The 16,840-nt window shown below is 34.8% G+C and overlaps 1 protein-coding gene across 1 annotated transcript in view; it reads left to right on the forward strand.

Moving 5' to 3' along the window:
• Positions 1–16,840, forward strand: part of hdac4 (histone deacetylase 4) — a 552,364-nt gene that overhangs the window by 59,253 nt on the left and 476,271 nt on the right. The window contains 1 exon segment of the mRNA XM_028807299.2: positions 11,077–11,314. Coding sequence (XP_028663132.1) covers positions 11,293–11,314 — 22 coding nt within the window. The 5' untranslated portion in view covers positions 11,077–11,292.

Here is a 16,840-nt window from a genome sequence, read left to right on the forward strand (position 1 = left end):
ACCAAAAATCATACGAATTTTTAAAATAAAATCTTATCATAGATAAGCCAGACTCATGGATAAGCTGAACGTACTATAACCTATAACTAATAGAAGGGGGGGAGGTCAGTGGTCTCACTCGCACCCATTTAATTTCTTTAAGGGGGGAGAGAGTGTGAGATATTGGCGTCTCTCTCACTCCCCGCATGGCGCGGTTGGAGCGGCCGGAGCGTGTTCTTTCTGCTCTGGGCGTCGCCGAGTCAACACGCGCGTGTAGCGGTCATTTAAATTGTGATTTTATATGTAAGCATATTTAAATATATATCGCAGATTTTTTGCTGGTTCGTGGATTTCTGAGGACAATGGGTCTTTTAATTTCTGGTACATGCTTCCTCAGTTGGTTTGCCCAGTTGATTTCATACAAGGGACGCTATTGGCAGATGGCTGAGAAGCTAAATTGCTTACTTTTCTCTCTCTCTTGCGCTGACTATCTGTGATCCTGACGTATGGGGATTGAGCAGGGGGGCTGTTCGCACACCTAGACGATATGGACGCTGCTTCCTGAAAACAACATGCTGCACAGTGCTTCGCATACTTAAAAGCTTGAAGGGCACGTATTGATTTTTGACTGAAAAACAAACTCTCTCTCTCTCTCTCTCTCTGCTCCTGACGGAGGGGGTGTGAGCTGCCGCCTTCAACAGCTTTGTGCCGCGGTGCTTCGCATACTTAAAAGCCAAACAGCACCATTGATTTGTTTGCTAGAGATTGTTTTCTCTATCTATGTGACATTCTGTGCTCCTGACAGGCACTCCTTTGAAGAGGAAGATATGTTTGCATTCTTTTAATTGTGAGACGGAACTGTCATCTCTGTCTTGTCATGGAGCACAGTTTAAACTTTTGAAAAAGAGACAAATGTTTGTTTGCAGTATTTGAATAACGTTCCTGTCTCTCTACAACCTCCTGTGTTTCTGCGCAAATCTGTGACCCAAGCATGACAATATAAAAATAACCATATAAACATATGGTTTCTACTTCGCGGATTTTCTTATTTCGTGGGTGGCTCTGGAACGCAACCCCCGCGATGGAGGAGGGATTGCTGTATAAGACGGACTTATGTATAAACCGATATTCTATTTTTTCATTTTCACAACTTTTTTCCTTAGATAAGCCGCGGCTTATAGACAAGAACTTAGGGTACATTTAAACTTCAATGAAGAAACATATGTTCTTGGTTTCAAGAAGTTCACTTTTTTTTTTTTTTTAAGTTACTCAATGTCAGTGTCAATGTCAATTTATTTATATAGCACATTTAAAACAACATAGTAATGCTGTGACCAAAGTGCTTTACAAAAATAGAACAAATTAACATATAACATAAATAAAAATAAAATATAAAAATATGAACATAAAATAAAATACATAATAAATAGAAGTAATGTTATATACATAAAAAATAGAAGAAATGTAATATAATCACAAAGAGGAAGCCATCAGTATTACTGAAGGTCACTGAATGCAAGTGAGTAGAAATGAGTCTTTAATTTTGTTTTAAACAGTTCAATTGTAGACGACTCCTTTATATGATGAGGTAAAGAATTCCACAGGCGAGGTGCAACAGCTGCAAAAGCCCTGTCCCCCTTGGTTTTACACTTGGTACGAGGGACAACCAGAGACAGCTGACCAGAAGATCTAAGCACTCTAGATGGCTGATGTAAAAGACACAGTTCAGATAAATAGGCAGGAGCAAGCCCATGTAAAGATTTAAAAACTAGCAGCAAGATTTTAAAATCAATTCGAAAACTGACAGGCAGCCAGTGTAAAGAAGCCAAAATAGGAGAGACAGAGTCATACTTTCTTGCCCCAACCAGAAAGCGAGCGGCAGCATTTTGGACCAACTGTAACCTGTGTATCAAGGATTTGTTAATCCCAGCATACAGCAAGTTGCAGTAATCGAGACGAGAAAAAATAAATGCATGAGTAGCTATCTCAAGATCCCTAGAAGATAAAAAAGGCTTGATCTTACCTAATAGACGAAGTTGGAAAAAGCAACTCTTTGTATACTCGATGTACAGTATATTCAATGAAAGGGGTATATTTGCACAGTCATTAAACAAAAAATGTGTTGTTATTAAGCATGTGCCTTTCATTGTACAACGTATTTGTCCGTGACTGGTACCCTGATTTCCTTAATGTACATGTTAATGTTAGACATACTAGCAACTATTGTCTGGTCTAGTAATAGTGTTTTTTGTTATTCTGTTGAGGGTTGGGAGCTTCATATACAAATGTGCTTATTAAATATAGATAGAAATTTGATAGAATTATTAAGCCAGGATTTTTTTTTCATCTTTCATATTCTTAACTTTATAGTCCTTATTATTTTATCTTTCAAAATAATATATTTTTCTTGTTAAGCATCAGAAAAATTTATTTTGTTTGATGTGTATGTTTAATTGTGTGCTTCTCATCTGATGAAACAGCAAAGAATAACAGCATCTGACATCCCATAGGCTTTACAGTGTTGATTAGTAGTGTCTCAGTGGCATTTGTTTAAATGTGTGTGTGGTTTTTTTTTTTTTTTAGATAAATGATAATTTATTTCCGCTGCTTTTCTTTTTGACCTTTTGTAATTCTCCGCTTTGACTGTACCTTTTGGCATTCAGCAGTGTTTTTGTGGTATATAGTATACCAGAAAAGTATTTTATGAAAATCAATGGCAAACCTCCTATTTGTTCATCTACTGCTTCAGTTACTGAGATCATACTGAGTCTTCCTCTCTTGCTTCCTAGTTTAATGGGTGATCCTTGATAGTAAGGTTATTGCTCCTAATGTTGTAAGGTTAATCTCAGAAAGAATTTTGATAAAGGAGCAGCTACAGAGAACTGATAAAATGCATTTTTCAAAATAAATGTTTACTATGATGTAAGCAACAAACAGTTTAAAGGATTACCACACTCAAACATGATATTTTTTATACTGTTTGTTACTTACCCCATGTAGTTGGTAGGAATGACTAAGAAAAAGTTTTAATTGCATATTTTTGTGGAGAAAGGACAGAACAAAGTTTCTGATAGAACAGGACCCAATAGTGACAGCTCTAGACAACGGCAATGTGAAAAACATCCATGGTAAAATGAAAAAAAAAGAATCCCATGTTACTTGTGTCACAAAATCAGCATGTCATTTATCCAGTTGTATGCTCAAAAGGTAAAAAATGCATGCCTATTTGCTAAAATAGTGTTAAGTAATGAATTTGGAAGTAAATAGTGCAAATCATAAACAGAAAATGAAAGCTTTACTTTTGGAAATGTTTATTATTTGCTGTCTTTATTCAAAAAAAGTAACAATTTAACAATATTTTAGCAGAAAGGTATGTTTTACACATTTTGAACACAAGACTGGATAAGTGACATGTGGATTGTGCAACATGAGTATCATTGAGATTTTTTTTCTTTTTTTCCCATAAACATTTTCATATTGTTTGCCATTCGCCAGAGTTGGTCACTATTGGGCTCTGTTCTATCAGAAACTTTGCTATGTCATTTCTTCATGAAAACATGAGATTAAAAATTGTTCTTTGCCACCAATACAAACTAAACAGGGAAGTAACTATAAAAAAATATAATTTTTGTATGTAATATTACTTTTAATATTGTGATGGCCTCAATCAAAAATTGTTGTCTGCCTCAGAGTACTTATAACTCTCAAGTTACTTTAGGTGATAGTATTAGTTTATTTATAATCTTGGGAAGCATGCTTGTGTAGTGCATAGTGCTACTTATTTACAGGTCCAGACTGTTTTGTTCAAATCCAAGGTTCACCTCTGTATTCTACTTTTATCCCTATTTGTTTTCCAGGTACTCTGGTCTCCTCCAACTTCACAGATGCTCACAATTGAATTGATTGGCATGGGCTTTGTGTGAGTATGTGAATGAGTGTACTCTGTGATAGTCTGAAGAGCTTTGAATGTTGCCATTTTAGCTTTTGGCTGTCCACTTGCATTGGTGTTAGTGAGTTTGAAAAATAGGCAAATGGAGACAGATTTATTTTTTGTTTTTATTGAAGCACATACTCTACAATAACTTGTATATGAACATAGTGATAGTGTTAAATATTTTACTTTCACTTGTTATTGAACTGTGGACTACAGTACCTTGGTCTAATTTTTTGAAACTTAGAAACCTTCTAAGGATGACAGCACTAGGTTATAGGCAGGATTACAAGTTCACCAGTTCACACACTCTCATTGAACTTGCCGTAGGCCAATTAGCTGTCATACATCAATTCAACCTGAACTTTTTAGGATGTGCGAAGAAACTAAAGTGTTAAAAAAGTGCAGACAATGGGGAGAAGGGATAGGAAATTCAGCTTGGCGATCATTAGAATTGTGATGTAACAGTACCAGCCACTGAGCCATAGTTGCACTCACTTATCAATATCAATATATGACTAGCTGTACCCCGTGGCTTCGCCAACATAGTAAAGAAACAAGACAAACTTTAAAAATCAATAGACGTTGGCACTATATCTGATTGTGTTCAGCTCTGACAGGAAAGCATTCCCCGCGTGGGGAGAAAAGCACATGGCCATGATATCTGTGGCAATCAGCAGCTACCCTCTAAAACACATGCAGCTCTGATCTCTATCTCAAAAATGTCAAATATTACTCCGTAACAATCTATAGATGATAATGTCTGTTGAACAAACTGGCGAGATGTAGACTAACTCGAGAGGCTGGTGAGTGAATGAGGAAGGTCCCTGCTCTAGGCCCACACCCACTCTGTTGGATTTGCATAAATACATTGGTACCGCAAGCGAACTATGGTACTTAGTGCGATGAGAGAAGTCGCAAAATCAAGCAGAAAGTTCAAGCAAATTATAGAAAACAACCAGATCTAAATCCGTTAAGTAATTCTCTCATGAAAAGCGGACAGACATAAAGCGGACAGACCTACAGACAGAATGTGCTTGGAGCATGAAATGTTTAAAACCATTTCTTAGTGAGCACCTATGGGCCTTGGGTAACCTACATTCCAAATTTCAAGTCCCAAGTCCTCATGGCTCGGGAGATTTTGTGATGAGTGAGTCAGTGGTATTTGGCTTTTATATATATAGATTGATCTAACCGTAGTGTTGATTTAATTTCAGTTTGGAACATTTTGTTGCATTCCTATTTGTGGCTAGATTTTTATAGTTTAATTATGTACTGGGGTTTGTCAAAAAATGTCATTCTTTGTAATGGATTGGTATTCTTAACTGTACATTCCCATCTTGGCTAAATGCAGATTAGTTACATGATTGACTTGTGCTATTTTGTTGATCATGCCTTTGCTTTATACTTGGTTTGAACATATCTAAGCCATTTTTAAAATTATACATATCAGCATAAAATTGCTTGCCATGAACTCTTGGTGCATTAGCAATGTGTTAGCTTATACATCTTCCACTCTTTACATGATATGTTCATACTGTATTGGTTGTTAATTGCTGGTTTTAAAATATAGTTAAGAACACGACTAAAAAGGCCTCAAGTTGATTTAAAAGCTTTTGCGCCCAACCCCTTACAGCTGTTTTCATGAGCTGATCCTTTGTGGCCATCACCACAACCACATTGAATTATATCTGCTGTAATAAAGCCAAACAACAAATATTAGCACATACCCGTATTGTAAAGGATGACCAAAATGCCGCTGGAATAAAATCAATAAGCTGTAAGTATAGCAGAGGCTTAATAACCAACAAGTACAGACAGTGCTCTTGGGTATAGCTGTAATGTACATTTAGATTGTAAGCTTTATGATCCATTTGCTGGAAGAAATAAATCAGCCTGGTTTGGTTTACATTGTCTTTCCTTCTTGAATTGTCTCAGAGTAATCTGATATCTCATTTAAGATTGTTTTGTTTTGCATTTGATCTTTAAGTCTTCAGAGTTTTTTGTGTTGAGCACAATAAATCAGGTAGGCCATGGTGTATTATCCAAACATTTTGGTGCAGTATGTATTCCATAAATACACTTTTCCAAACTGCACATTTAAGATGGAGGCACAATGAAAAAATTCACAATTAAAGGCACAGTATTATTGATTAATTTCAGTGCTACCAGAAGAGATGAGTTTAGTTATTAAGGGAAATACGAAATATCTCAGTACTCTTATCATGAGCATCCTTGAAAAATTTGTTTTGAAACTCTGTGTAACATTATTATTATATCTAACCAGTACCAATTGTAGTTTTGCAATTTCAACTTTCTCTATTAATACTATAGTCCCTTTAATACCTTGACAACCCCATATTCTGCATTACTCACTCTATTTCAATTAGTATATCTATAGACTATTGTGGGATTCATGTGCACTTGGACAGATGGTAAATCGGAGTTTCCATTTCATAAATTCTACTTGAATGCACTATGACCTTGTAGCTACTACATGGACAAGTCGGAGAAGACAGATCTATCCGAATTGCCCTGAGTTGCGATGTAATGTTGGCTTTTCATCTTAGCCAATCATATAAAATAAAACATATAACCTGGTCAGCCAGAAATGCCATTTCATTGGTTGAATTGCATTTGGAATGGTGTTACACATTTAATTTGTTTATTTTGCTTTTTATTTTCATGAAATAGTCTGACCTGAAACCAGCATTAACGCTCTGAAGTGGGAAGGTGATATTTCACAACTTTGCACTCTGGATAATCTCGGAGTAAATACAGCATATAGGCTGAGTTGCTTGTGTGCCATGAATTTTGGTGAATCTCTTCTGCTATGCTATTTTGTGGTTCTGTTCTGTTTTGGTAAAATGGACTGTTTTGTTAAATAATGTGTTGAATACAGTGTGGATTCTGAGTAGGGATTCATAGATACTAATTGCTGGTAATTGTATTGGTCCAATTTTACACTCTTATATTCAGCAATGATTCTGTTTGCCATTTAATGAATACCAAATGGGCATTGAACTTAATATTCAGATGGCCAAAAATGTAAAATGGTACTAGACGTAAAATGCACAAACCTGTAAAACTCTAAGGTGGATGGAAGTAAATCAGTAAGTGACTGGGATCTTCTCCTGCTACAAAAGGCAGGAAGAGTGTGCAGTAGTACAAACATAATAATAATAATAATAAACACATGGGGATTGTTATTTATTTTACACGCCTGTTTAATATTAAAAATAACATGCAAATTTTCAAATCTTCTCATCCAGCTTCATGTTACAGCTGTTGACACTGTATGTCATTTGCAGAAGAACTGTCTCGTATAACAAAGGGCATTTTCAAGTTTGTGCTGCAGTCCAAGGCCTCAATAAAGACGAAGCAACCAATAAATAATTTTGCTAATAACAATATAATTTAAAAGTTAATCAAAATAAGTATATATTTAAATTTAACATGCCACCTTATTTTTTTGTGAAGAAACCGACATTGAGAGTTCTCCTTTCATTTTACATGTAACATATGTATGCACTGATTTGCTGCTTTTCATTTTGCACACTTCTCGTCATCATGCTTCACGTATAAATTTTGCTGCAACATCTTTAATTCTCTGTTGTTTGCACTTAAGATATACAGTATCTGTAAGTAACCCTTAATAAATGCAAACAAATTTACTACTTCTGTTTGTAAAATTTTCAGATATAAAATAAAGCAGTCTACACCACAAAATATAACTTATGTTATTAGTAAATAGGCCAACAGAAGGAGATGCAGTCTTCCTTATTAGAGGGAACAGCTCACATAACACAAAGAAAATGGTAATATACTGTATAGCACCTGGAACCAGAAAAATGAGCACAAAAATGACAGGCATATTATAATGTTCCTCATATCATGCACAATGTTTTACCTCTGTGCTCCATAAAAGAAGATTAAAAATAAGTCCTTGGTCTCAGTAGTTTTCTTCTTCTCACCTTAATTTAAAAAAGAAAATTCTTTTAAGTTTTGGTTATGTTCCTAGGATTTTGAAGAACTTCTCTATTAAAGTGTTACTTTTTGAATTTGATTGTTTGTTTATGCTGCTGAATCTTCATTAAACTGGTGGCTTGTCAGGTTCTAATAATGGACTGTTTTTTTTTGTGTTGTGTGTTGTCCCATGTTGTTCCCATTAACAATTACAGTAGGTTACACCAGTGGTTCTCAACCTTTTGTTATTTAGGGCTGCAACTCTAGTTGTCATCTAGCTATATGGGCAGCACAATAAGAAATCAACAGGTTTTCTTGAAAAGAATGCTAAAGGTTAGGCTTACACACAAAACTGAATATATGTTTATGTTCATATGTTTACAGAATATGTGTTTACCTAGTAATGACACCAATATTTGTTTAATAATCTTTGAAATCAGATATTTAAAAAACACCAATGAAGATAAGCACTGAACAAAGAGAAACTACAACTTTTTGCAGTTATTAAAAACAAAACAAACTTCCCAGCCCTTTTTGTTTAAGTAAAACTTAAAAATGCCTTCTACAATTTCCTTGAACAGCTTTATATATAAAAGTATTTACTTTTCAAAAATAACCAATGTTTATATTATTGGGCTTTCTGATGCCGAGTAGAGGAATTCTTTATAGACAGACAGGTGAGTGACAGAACAATGAAGTTGCGATTGCAGAAAACTGTTTATGAGATGTGCTTGAAAATGTGACTTAGTTTAGCACATTGTAAAGAAAGTGCGCTCATATACATCAAACATTGCCAGTACTGGTGTAAACAAGTGGAAGCGAATTAAATTTCTATCTGCATACTACTAACACATACTTTGCATGCAGCTCGCTTCATCTTTTAATTTTTTGACTCCTGGATTTAGAATGCACTGACTCTTGATTGCTTTTGTCTGCACATACTGTTAATTTTTTGCCCTTTGCACACAGTAACTATCAATTGGAAATTAAAAAAAACACACAATTAGAAGCACTAAGGCAACATTATATACTGTTCAAGTGAAGTGATTTAACAGGCTGATAAGGAGAAGACTACGAGGCTGTACGAGAAGCACCCCAGGCCTCATGTTAAAGTGTTCCTGGCTGCAGGTTCAGGACCCTGTGATTAGACTGTTGTGTACCATGATATGTTTGTTATGGACTTGCTTTAGTGACACATAAAGCTGGCTATGAAAATTGATGAGGCAAATTATTGTATGTTGTTAGATCTGTTGTAACAATAAGAATGTAATTGAAGAAATGGACTAGAATTATCAAGATGTTTCTTGCAGCTCTATGATCCATAGCCATATAGTCAGCAATTAGGCTTGTAACAGAAATTTATATTGTTTTGACATTGGTTGGAAATTATATAGGTAGTTGCACATTGTGTTCTCCTTTTAAAACTGCAGCACACATTAAAACCCCTTGTAATCACATAGCTTTTTACCTGCTTTCTCACATCTGCAAGGTGGCATAATGTGATGTTCAGTTGTAAAACGTGTTTTTGTCAACAACTCCTCTTCTCCCAGCCATCTGCACTATCAGCTGGTTTTTTTTTTTGCTACTTATAATTGTGTTCATTTCTTAACATCTGTTCTTCTCAAAGCATTTATCACAGCCATTTATATATCTTACACCCCAAAAATATTTGTCATAGATAAACTTTGCTTGCACTTGAGTGGCCAACTCTTTGTCGCTCATAAAACAATTCTAAACATATATTAAACAATAGTTAAGAGGAATAAAGAGAATCTAATTAGTCTTAAAACATATGTTTTGGTTTAGTAACATTCTTTTATATCGGTAAGTGTAAAAATATTTTTTTTTTGAAGATCTTACTTAGTTTACATTATGTTACTAATGCTGTTCATAAGAAATAAAAGAGAGGACTTTTAGTTTTCTTTGTTAGGTCTAATAAAATATTCCTAGTATCTCATTCTGTTGATTTTATAAAAGCTGTAGAGGTACTGTACCTGCTTCTGCTTGTAGTTTATTTGATTTTCCAGCATCCTTGATGTAAGAGGTGGTACCTAGTTTCCACATTGGGTATGCTTTTTATGTATATATATTTTTAATATTTATTTATAATGTCCACTAGACTCTGGTGGTCTACTAGATTACCTTTTCTCTTTACTTATGCAGTTTTGATGATGCAGATATGGGTTCCCTTGTACTTTTCTCTGTTCAGAAGTGAAGTGGGTGAGTTTACTTAATATACCAGAGTAGGACATACCATTTAATTGATTCAGGGATACAATTGATTTAGGTCTTCATAGCCACTTAGATGCTTTCATTTTCCTTGTATTGTTGACGTTTGAATAGTTGGAAGAAATCCAGTTCTGTAATATCATTCATAAATTGTTGAGCATTGTAATAATTTGTATTTAGATTCTATTGTTAATTCTTGATCATGATTCCACACCATTAACTACAGGATGTACCTTGTTGTTTTGCAGAATTGTAAGGACAAAAGCACTTTTATGTTTTGATAGAATTAAATATGACCAAATTTCAGTTCTGTTTGCATTAGGGTTGTGTGGTATAACAATACTGGAAAGTACAGAAAAGCCCAAATTTTACACCGGTATGGCACCAGCATTTCGAGATTTTTGGTACTGAAAGTAAACACCAGCTCTACTCTCAATCCCCCTTCCCTTGACACTTGCTATTGCAGTTGTCGAAACTGAGTCAGTTTCATAGTGAAATCATGCGCTTCGATGTAATCGGACCAATCCCGAAGATTGCTTCGGTGTGATCAGGATTACATCTTGACTCTCCCTCTTGTTGCTTTGGTGGGCTTGAAACTTCATGGGGGTAAACTAGCTTTGCCATTCACGGGAGAAGCCCCCATCTATTATGGTTTAATGCGATTGGGACTTCATAGATGTCAAGAGAGTAGCTATCTGAATTATGCTGCGATGGTATGGTGCACCAGGAAGCAAGCAATTGTGTGTTACATCAGGGAGACTGTAGTAAAGATGAGGTTTAGGAGTTATCTATTATTTGCATCAAAACTGTTTTGGTACAGGTACTGATGTCCGAAAACTGGTATTGACACTGAAGTCAAAATCTTAGCACTGATCCAACACTAGTTTAGATTCATATTGTGTTTATTTAAGCAGTGGTACAGCACAAATGCCTTATTACTTTTTTATAATGTCTTGTCTTTTTTAATGCAGGTTTACAGCTTTGAACACTGGGATTGGAGTTGAAATTGAATCCCAGTGGGAGGAAGGCACAATGCATTGGTGACTCGTTTTCTCCTGGCTCTCGCCACCTACTCTGGAGCTTACACAGTGGATGGTTTCTGTCTTTTATGCATCCGCGGAGCAGTCAGGCCCTGCGAGCTAAGCTTTGAAGAGTGGGATAGCCAGTGTTTGGGATAACACTCAAAGATGAGCTTTCAGAGCCATCCAGGTAGGAAGGAAACAGGTCTATGTTTTGTTTGCATCTTAGCTTGTTTGACAGTCTGGAACCCATCGGAAAAATAAGGAAAACAGACATTGGTATATATAGCTAGACAGGATACTATAATTTGCATTAGCTTACATTTCTTTTAATTTTATTAAGATACATGCTGAAAATTCTCTCATTCTGACATGATATACTTTGTAAAGTTTTTATTGACAACTGAAGTGTTGTGATGTTTACTGTTATTGGTCCACCATCTATGCTTCAGGGTAGGGGTGCCTTCTGTGACGAAATGGACTTACTATGTTTGCACAAGTTTCTTCCTATAGTCCAAAGGCATACTGTCAGGTCTTCCAGTGAGTCTTAAGTTGCTGAGACATTGTATTTGTAGGCAGGCTTTGAAACATTTTGAAGGACACACAAATGTATCTTGTACGTATACATGTGTTTTAATTGTGCATTACATTTTTGTCACTGAGGTCCTCTGAATTTCGACTTTTAACATGTCTGCTGTTAATAAGTTTCATGTTTGCAGACATTTTTTAATTGTGAAGTTTAGTGGGACTGCCCTAGTGTTTATATGCATTATGCATTTCATAGGTTTGATTAAACCCATATGCTCAAAATTTATTAATAACATTGGTTTATGTATGGACTATATTTAGTTTCTGTCTTTTGGCCTAAAATGAGCAAGTATATTGTATGATGTGTGTGAATTTTTTATGTATAGTAATTTTTTCTGCATTTTATAGTCTTGGGTATGGTACTTTAATGTATTTTCATATTTTAGTAAATTGCAAGGCTCTCAGTTTTTGTACCTTTCTGTTTTTTATTTTACTGTATATCTTTTATTAAATGAAGCAAAAGTTAACTTATGAAATAATAAATATAGTCATTTAATACAGATGCCTATTATTAAAGTACTTTAGCAAGAGGAAAAAAAAAAGTTTGGGGCAGAACAATGGCTGTTCCCCACCTGTTCTAAACAGCAATATAGTGGCAGGTACTGTACATGAGAGAAATCTTTAAAGTGTTACTTTCTGTCATTTGGCAGACCAGCCACTCTTCCATATGTTTCAGGTGACTATTTTTAGGCCAGCTGAAGCTAAGCTGTCTCTGGGTGTAGGTTGCATTTCTTTTCTGGGAGAAGGGGAGCTTAGCTCTAAGAAGCTAATTGTTTCCTTACTAATCCTGTAGTGGTTTGGTGACTGTGATGTCATACGTTTCCTGCTAATGGTCTTAGCTGTTGAATCGAAGACAGTTTACAACTGTTCTAGTGGGTTAATTGACTTGAAACAGTTAAGGAGCGATAATCTTAACGTAAAAAAAGTGTGATCTCTGTTTTGAGAATTTCTTTGCATCATTTCTGTATTTTATTTGTAAATTGTGTTGGAGCAGTTGTGATATTCATCTGCAAATTAGGGTAGCTAGTAGCTGCAGTGCTGTGAACATTGCACCAGCCCATTGTAGTGAAACATAGAGGCATATTCAAAAACAGTTCCAGGTTGCTGCACCAGTTATATCCACATTGTCACTAATAACCTCAGACTGCATCAATGGAAAAAGATTGCATGTGCAAGCGTCAGAGAGAAGGCTTCTCTGCTGAATTATTTGTCTTATTCTTAGAATACAAGGCATCTTTCTGTACGGATATAACCAAAGTAGGTAAAACATTAAATGTCTGCTTAGAAAAGACCCTGGGTTAAGATTGGTACGAAAAGTTGACCAGAACATTCTAGTACACAGACGTAACTTTTTATTTCGCCTGTTGTAGACTGTTTTTATTTGGAGTACTTCATAATTTTCAAAGAGCTTTTAATACACAGTATACATTACAAGTCCGAAAGCAGTAACCCTGTCTGCATTAACACCAGTTATGTTTTCTTTGTATGTGTACTGTGAGTTGCAATTTGGGAGCACAATGTTAAGTTTCATTCAAATGCTAAAGATATCAGATGAATCTATAATTTAACAAAATAATATTTCTTCAGTTACATCATTAATTAACTGCTTTATTGAAGATTCATTTGTGGGTGAGTGATCAAGTTTGTTTAATTCCAGAAAGAAAAATAAAAGCTCTTTTAGTGATTAGCAACTTAGTAAGAACACTGAATACTCTTAACCTTAAAAGACTTAAGGGTTGGAATGAATCCATCCAAAATGTAATATTGTAACACTGTCTTAAGACAGCTTTCTCCATCTTAGAAATATTGCTAAATTAAGGCAATTTCTTAATTTGAAGAATATTGAATTCCATGATTGTGGTAACTCCTTCCTGTGTTGGAAAAGTGAACACCACTTCTTTGTATTTCCTGGTTTACTTGGGCTTCATGAACAGATGTTAAGTCCCAACTTAATAAACTTGTTAAAAAATTGAATTATTGGTAAGACTTGTAAGCTGTATCCGTTTCTTAATTTGCAGTGTATTGGATTCCATAGTTGTGGTAACTCCTTGCTCAGTGGGAACCATGAAGCCTAATGGCTTGTCAAATAATTAAATCATTGATTTGATTTGTAAACTGGGCAAAATTACTGTTTTTTTGTGTTGTTCTCTCTGTTGAACCCCTAATCATTTTTTGGCAATTAAACCTCTGCTTTCTTCTTTATCTTCTTAGCATCCAGGAAGAGCATTTGGTGTAGTGCTCTCAATAATAGACACATTGCTAGATTTTCTTACATTTCTGTTTTAATGTAGGATTAATGAAAAATGCAAAGGAATGATGCTAAAACACTGGAATCCCAAATTTATTTTTTTAAAGCTTTGTGGAAGCAAGGCATTTATCTATTATATTCCAATCTTCTTGTATTAACAGTATGTTACAAACCTAATATTTCATGGCAGCCAGAAAGGTGATTTTTAGTGCTCTTTTGGTAAGTATCTGTGTCACTGTAAGATGATTGGCAGGTTATGGCAAATAAATGAAAAATGAAAGAGAAATGTTTAAATTAAAGATGCATGCACAAACACAAAAGTTGAGTAAACTAAAAAAATGGATGCAACGTATGCGTGTATAACAATGACACCAAATGTTAAATGTTATTATTTTAAAATAGATGGATAGATGAAGAGATTAATGGATGGATGGATGATACCTTCTTTGTCCTCAAGGGGAAATTAAAAATAAGTGCATTTCTGTAATAAAATATTCTTGGATACCTCAAAGAAAATACACAGTGAAGTAAATTAATCTGATTATTTTCTGTAGAAGCCATGAAATTTTGAGAATGTGCAAGTGTGAACAAAGTTATAGTAGGCAACATTATACTTGTGGAGTAAATCAAACATTTTACTAAATATATAAAGATGGGTGTAGAAGCTCCTTTCACCTGGTATTAAGCAAACCAGCAGGGCTCTATTTTAAGTGGGTTTTGGTATGTATCACTGAATAAAATCTATGGAAAGAGCTCACTTGAGTTCCTTCATGTGCTCTTTATATCTCACATGTAGCTAGCTGTTTGAAAAGCTAAACAAAGCTTATCCGTGGAGCTCAGCTGGATTACTTTTACTGCAGACAGTTTGACAGAGTCACATGATGTAAGTCTGGTAGGAAGAGCACAGCAAATCTGTAGCTGTAGCTGCACAGATGTCTGCATTTGGCTATTTTTTATCAGCAAGGTGTGAATAGACAAAAACCTGTCTTATGATTGTGATGCACACATACTAATTAAATCTGTATAATTTATTTAATTAAGTCTGTTCAGTGTTTAAAATGGAATATTTAATTTTTTTCTTATTGAATATGTTTAGTTTGCTTTTTTTGCACCTTTAAATTTTATGATATTCCATAAACTTTTAACCTTAACATAAAAATGGTACTTTTTGAAAATATATTTTCTTTACTTGCAACACAAGCTGGTTTAGTTCTTTGTACAGTAAGTAGTTGAGATTGAAGATGTTGTCTTTTTTTTTTTTTTACATGACATCTCCTTTGGCTACACATCTAAACTGCTTGATTAGTCTATTACAGTGCTAAGCGCACTAAACACTCTGGTCAGTTTTTTGAGGGTGAAGTCATTAGGCATTATATTATCTACAGGCTGTCCATAAATTTTGAACTACTGCTTTTCAGTTATATGCCAAAAGTCATTGAACACCCTTTTTCATTTTACAAACCACAATAAAGCTGAATTTTCACAGATACACAGGTATGTGTAGATTTTCAAATGGTCATTACTACCACTAACACCCAATAATCTTTGCAGCAATTCCAAGTATGCCTTGGATATTATAGCTTTGCCTTTTTATAGTAGTTTTTATATTTTTATATTTTTCTTGATTCTGCTTGGAAATTCAGTTTAGCTTTAGTTATCATCAATTTTTTTTGTTCAGTTTTTACTTGACAAAGACATGTTTATTTTTATATATATTGGTTTCTGTTTTAGTTTTAGTAATTGTGGTAGGGTTAAAGAGTTATTATGAAGTTTAGTTTTGCATCAGAATCAAAACTGTAGACTTAATAGGTTTGGAAATAATAGTCAATAGAAGCCCTATACGCATGTTCCATTAAAGGCAAGCAAAAACTAAACCAGATACTGAATTTGAAAAATGTTATGAGATGCTTACATTGTTTGATCATTTGTGCTGAACAAACTGGACCTTTGCTTGCAAATTATTGATCCAAATTTAACTGGAGTAAAGCAAACAACAAATGGCTGAAGTAGCCTAATACTGCAGAAGCGTAAAGGCGAAGACTCCTTCTTTTGTCATTGTACAGTTTACTTTTCTGTTGTCCCACCACAACATTTACTCCAGCAGCATATGGCATATTTAATTTGGGGTTGAAAGAAGCAGCACATTTTCTGAATGATTGCACATCACAGATCCTTCTAGGCAATCCAGTTTCAAAGAACAAACGACATATGGCTTCCTTGTATTCTTTTGCCTTCAACTGAGACTGTTCCTCAAGTAGCTACCCCATGTAAACATGATGTTAATGTTTGCTGTTTTGCATTATGTGGACTTAGACTTGTATGTGCATTCTGATGGTTGGTGCTTCAACTTTTGTTTTTCTTTGCCCAGAAATAGGCTGTGAGCCATATTGTGAATTTTAATGTTTGTTGTGATTTTACCCTTACTCTGTACAGCACACAACATACTCTGCTCCAAGATAATGCACTTAATCTTATAGCTTTTGATGTTACATTCAAAAAACTCAAACTTTGTTGTTTTCTACTGATGGATCTCTGATGCCACCTCAGTCACATATAGTTTATATATAGAAAAATAGATTCTACTGTCTTTTGACAGATATGACCAGAAAATCAATTTAGGGTGGAGAGAAAATAGTGTAGAAAGATAAGTTTGATGTGCACATCAAAATAATTTGTTTATATTTGAGAAGCCAATTCAGTGACGTAAAAATGGGTCTCTTTATCTCTTGATTTAGAAAGATTCAGAAGAGCATACTTTCAGGGCTTTGTATTTTTTCCATGATTTCCTTTTTATTTAAGCTTATGTTTAAATCAGTCAGTGTTTCTTTTGTAAGTACCTTTTATATTTGGCTGTGTCACAAACGTGTTTTGCCAAACACT

Source organism: Erpetoichthys calabaricus, chromosome 8, assembly GCF_900747795.2.
Source record: "Erpetoichthys calabaricus chromosome 8, fErpCal1.3, whole genome shotgun sequence".
In the NCBI taxonomy this organism is placed as follows: domain Eukaryota; kingdom Metazoa; phylum Chordata; class Cladistia; order Polypteriformes; family Polypteridae; genus Erpetoichthys; species Erpetoichthys calabaricus.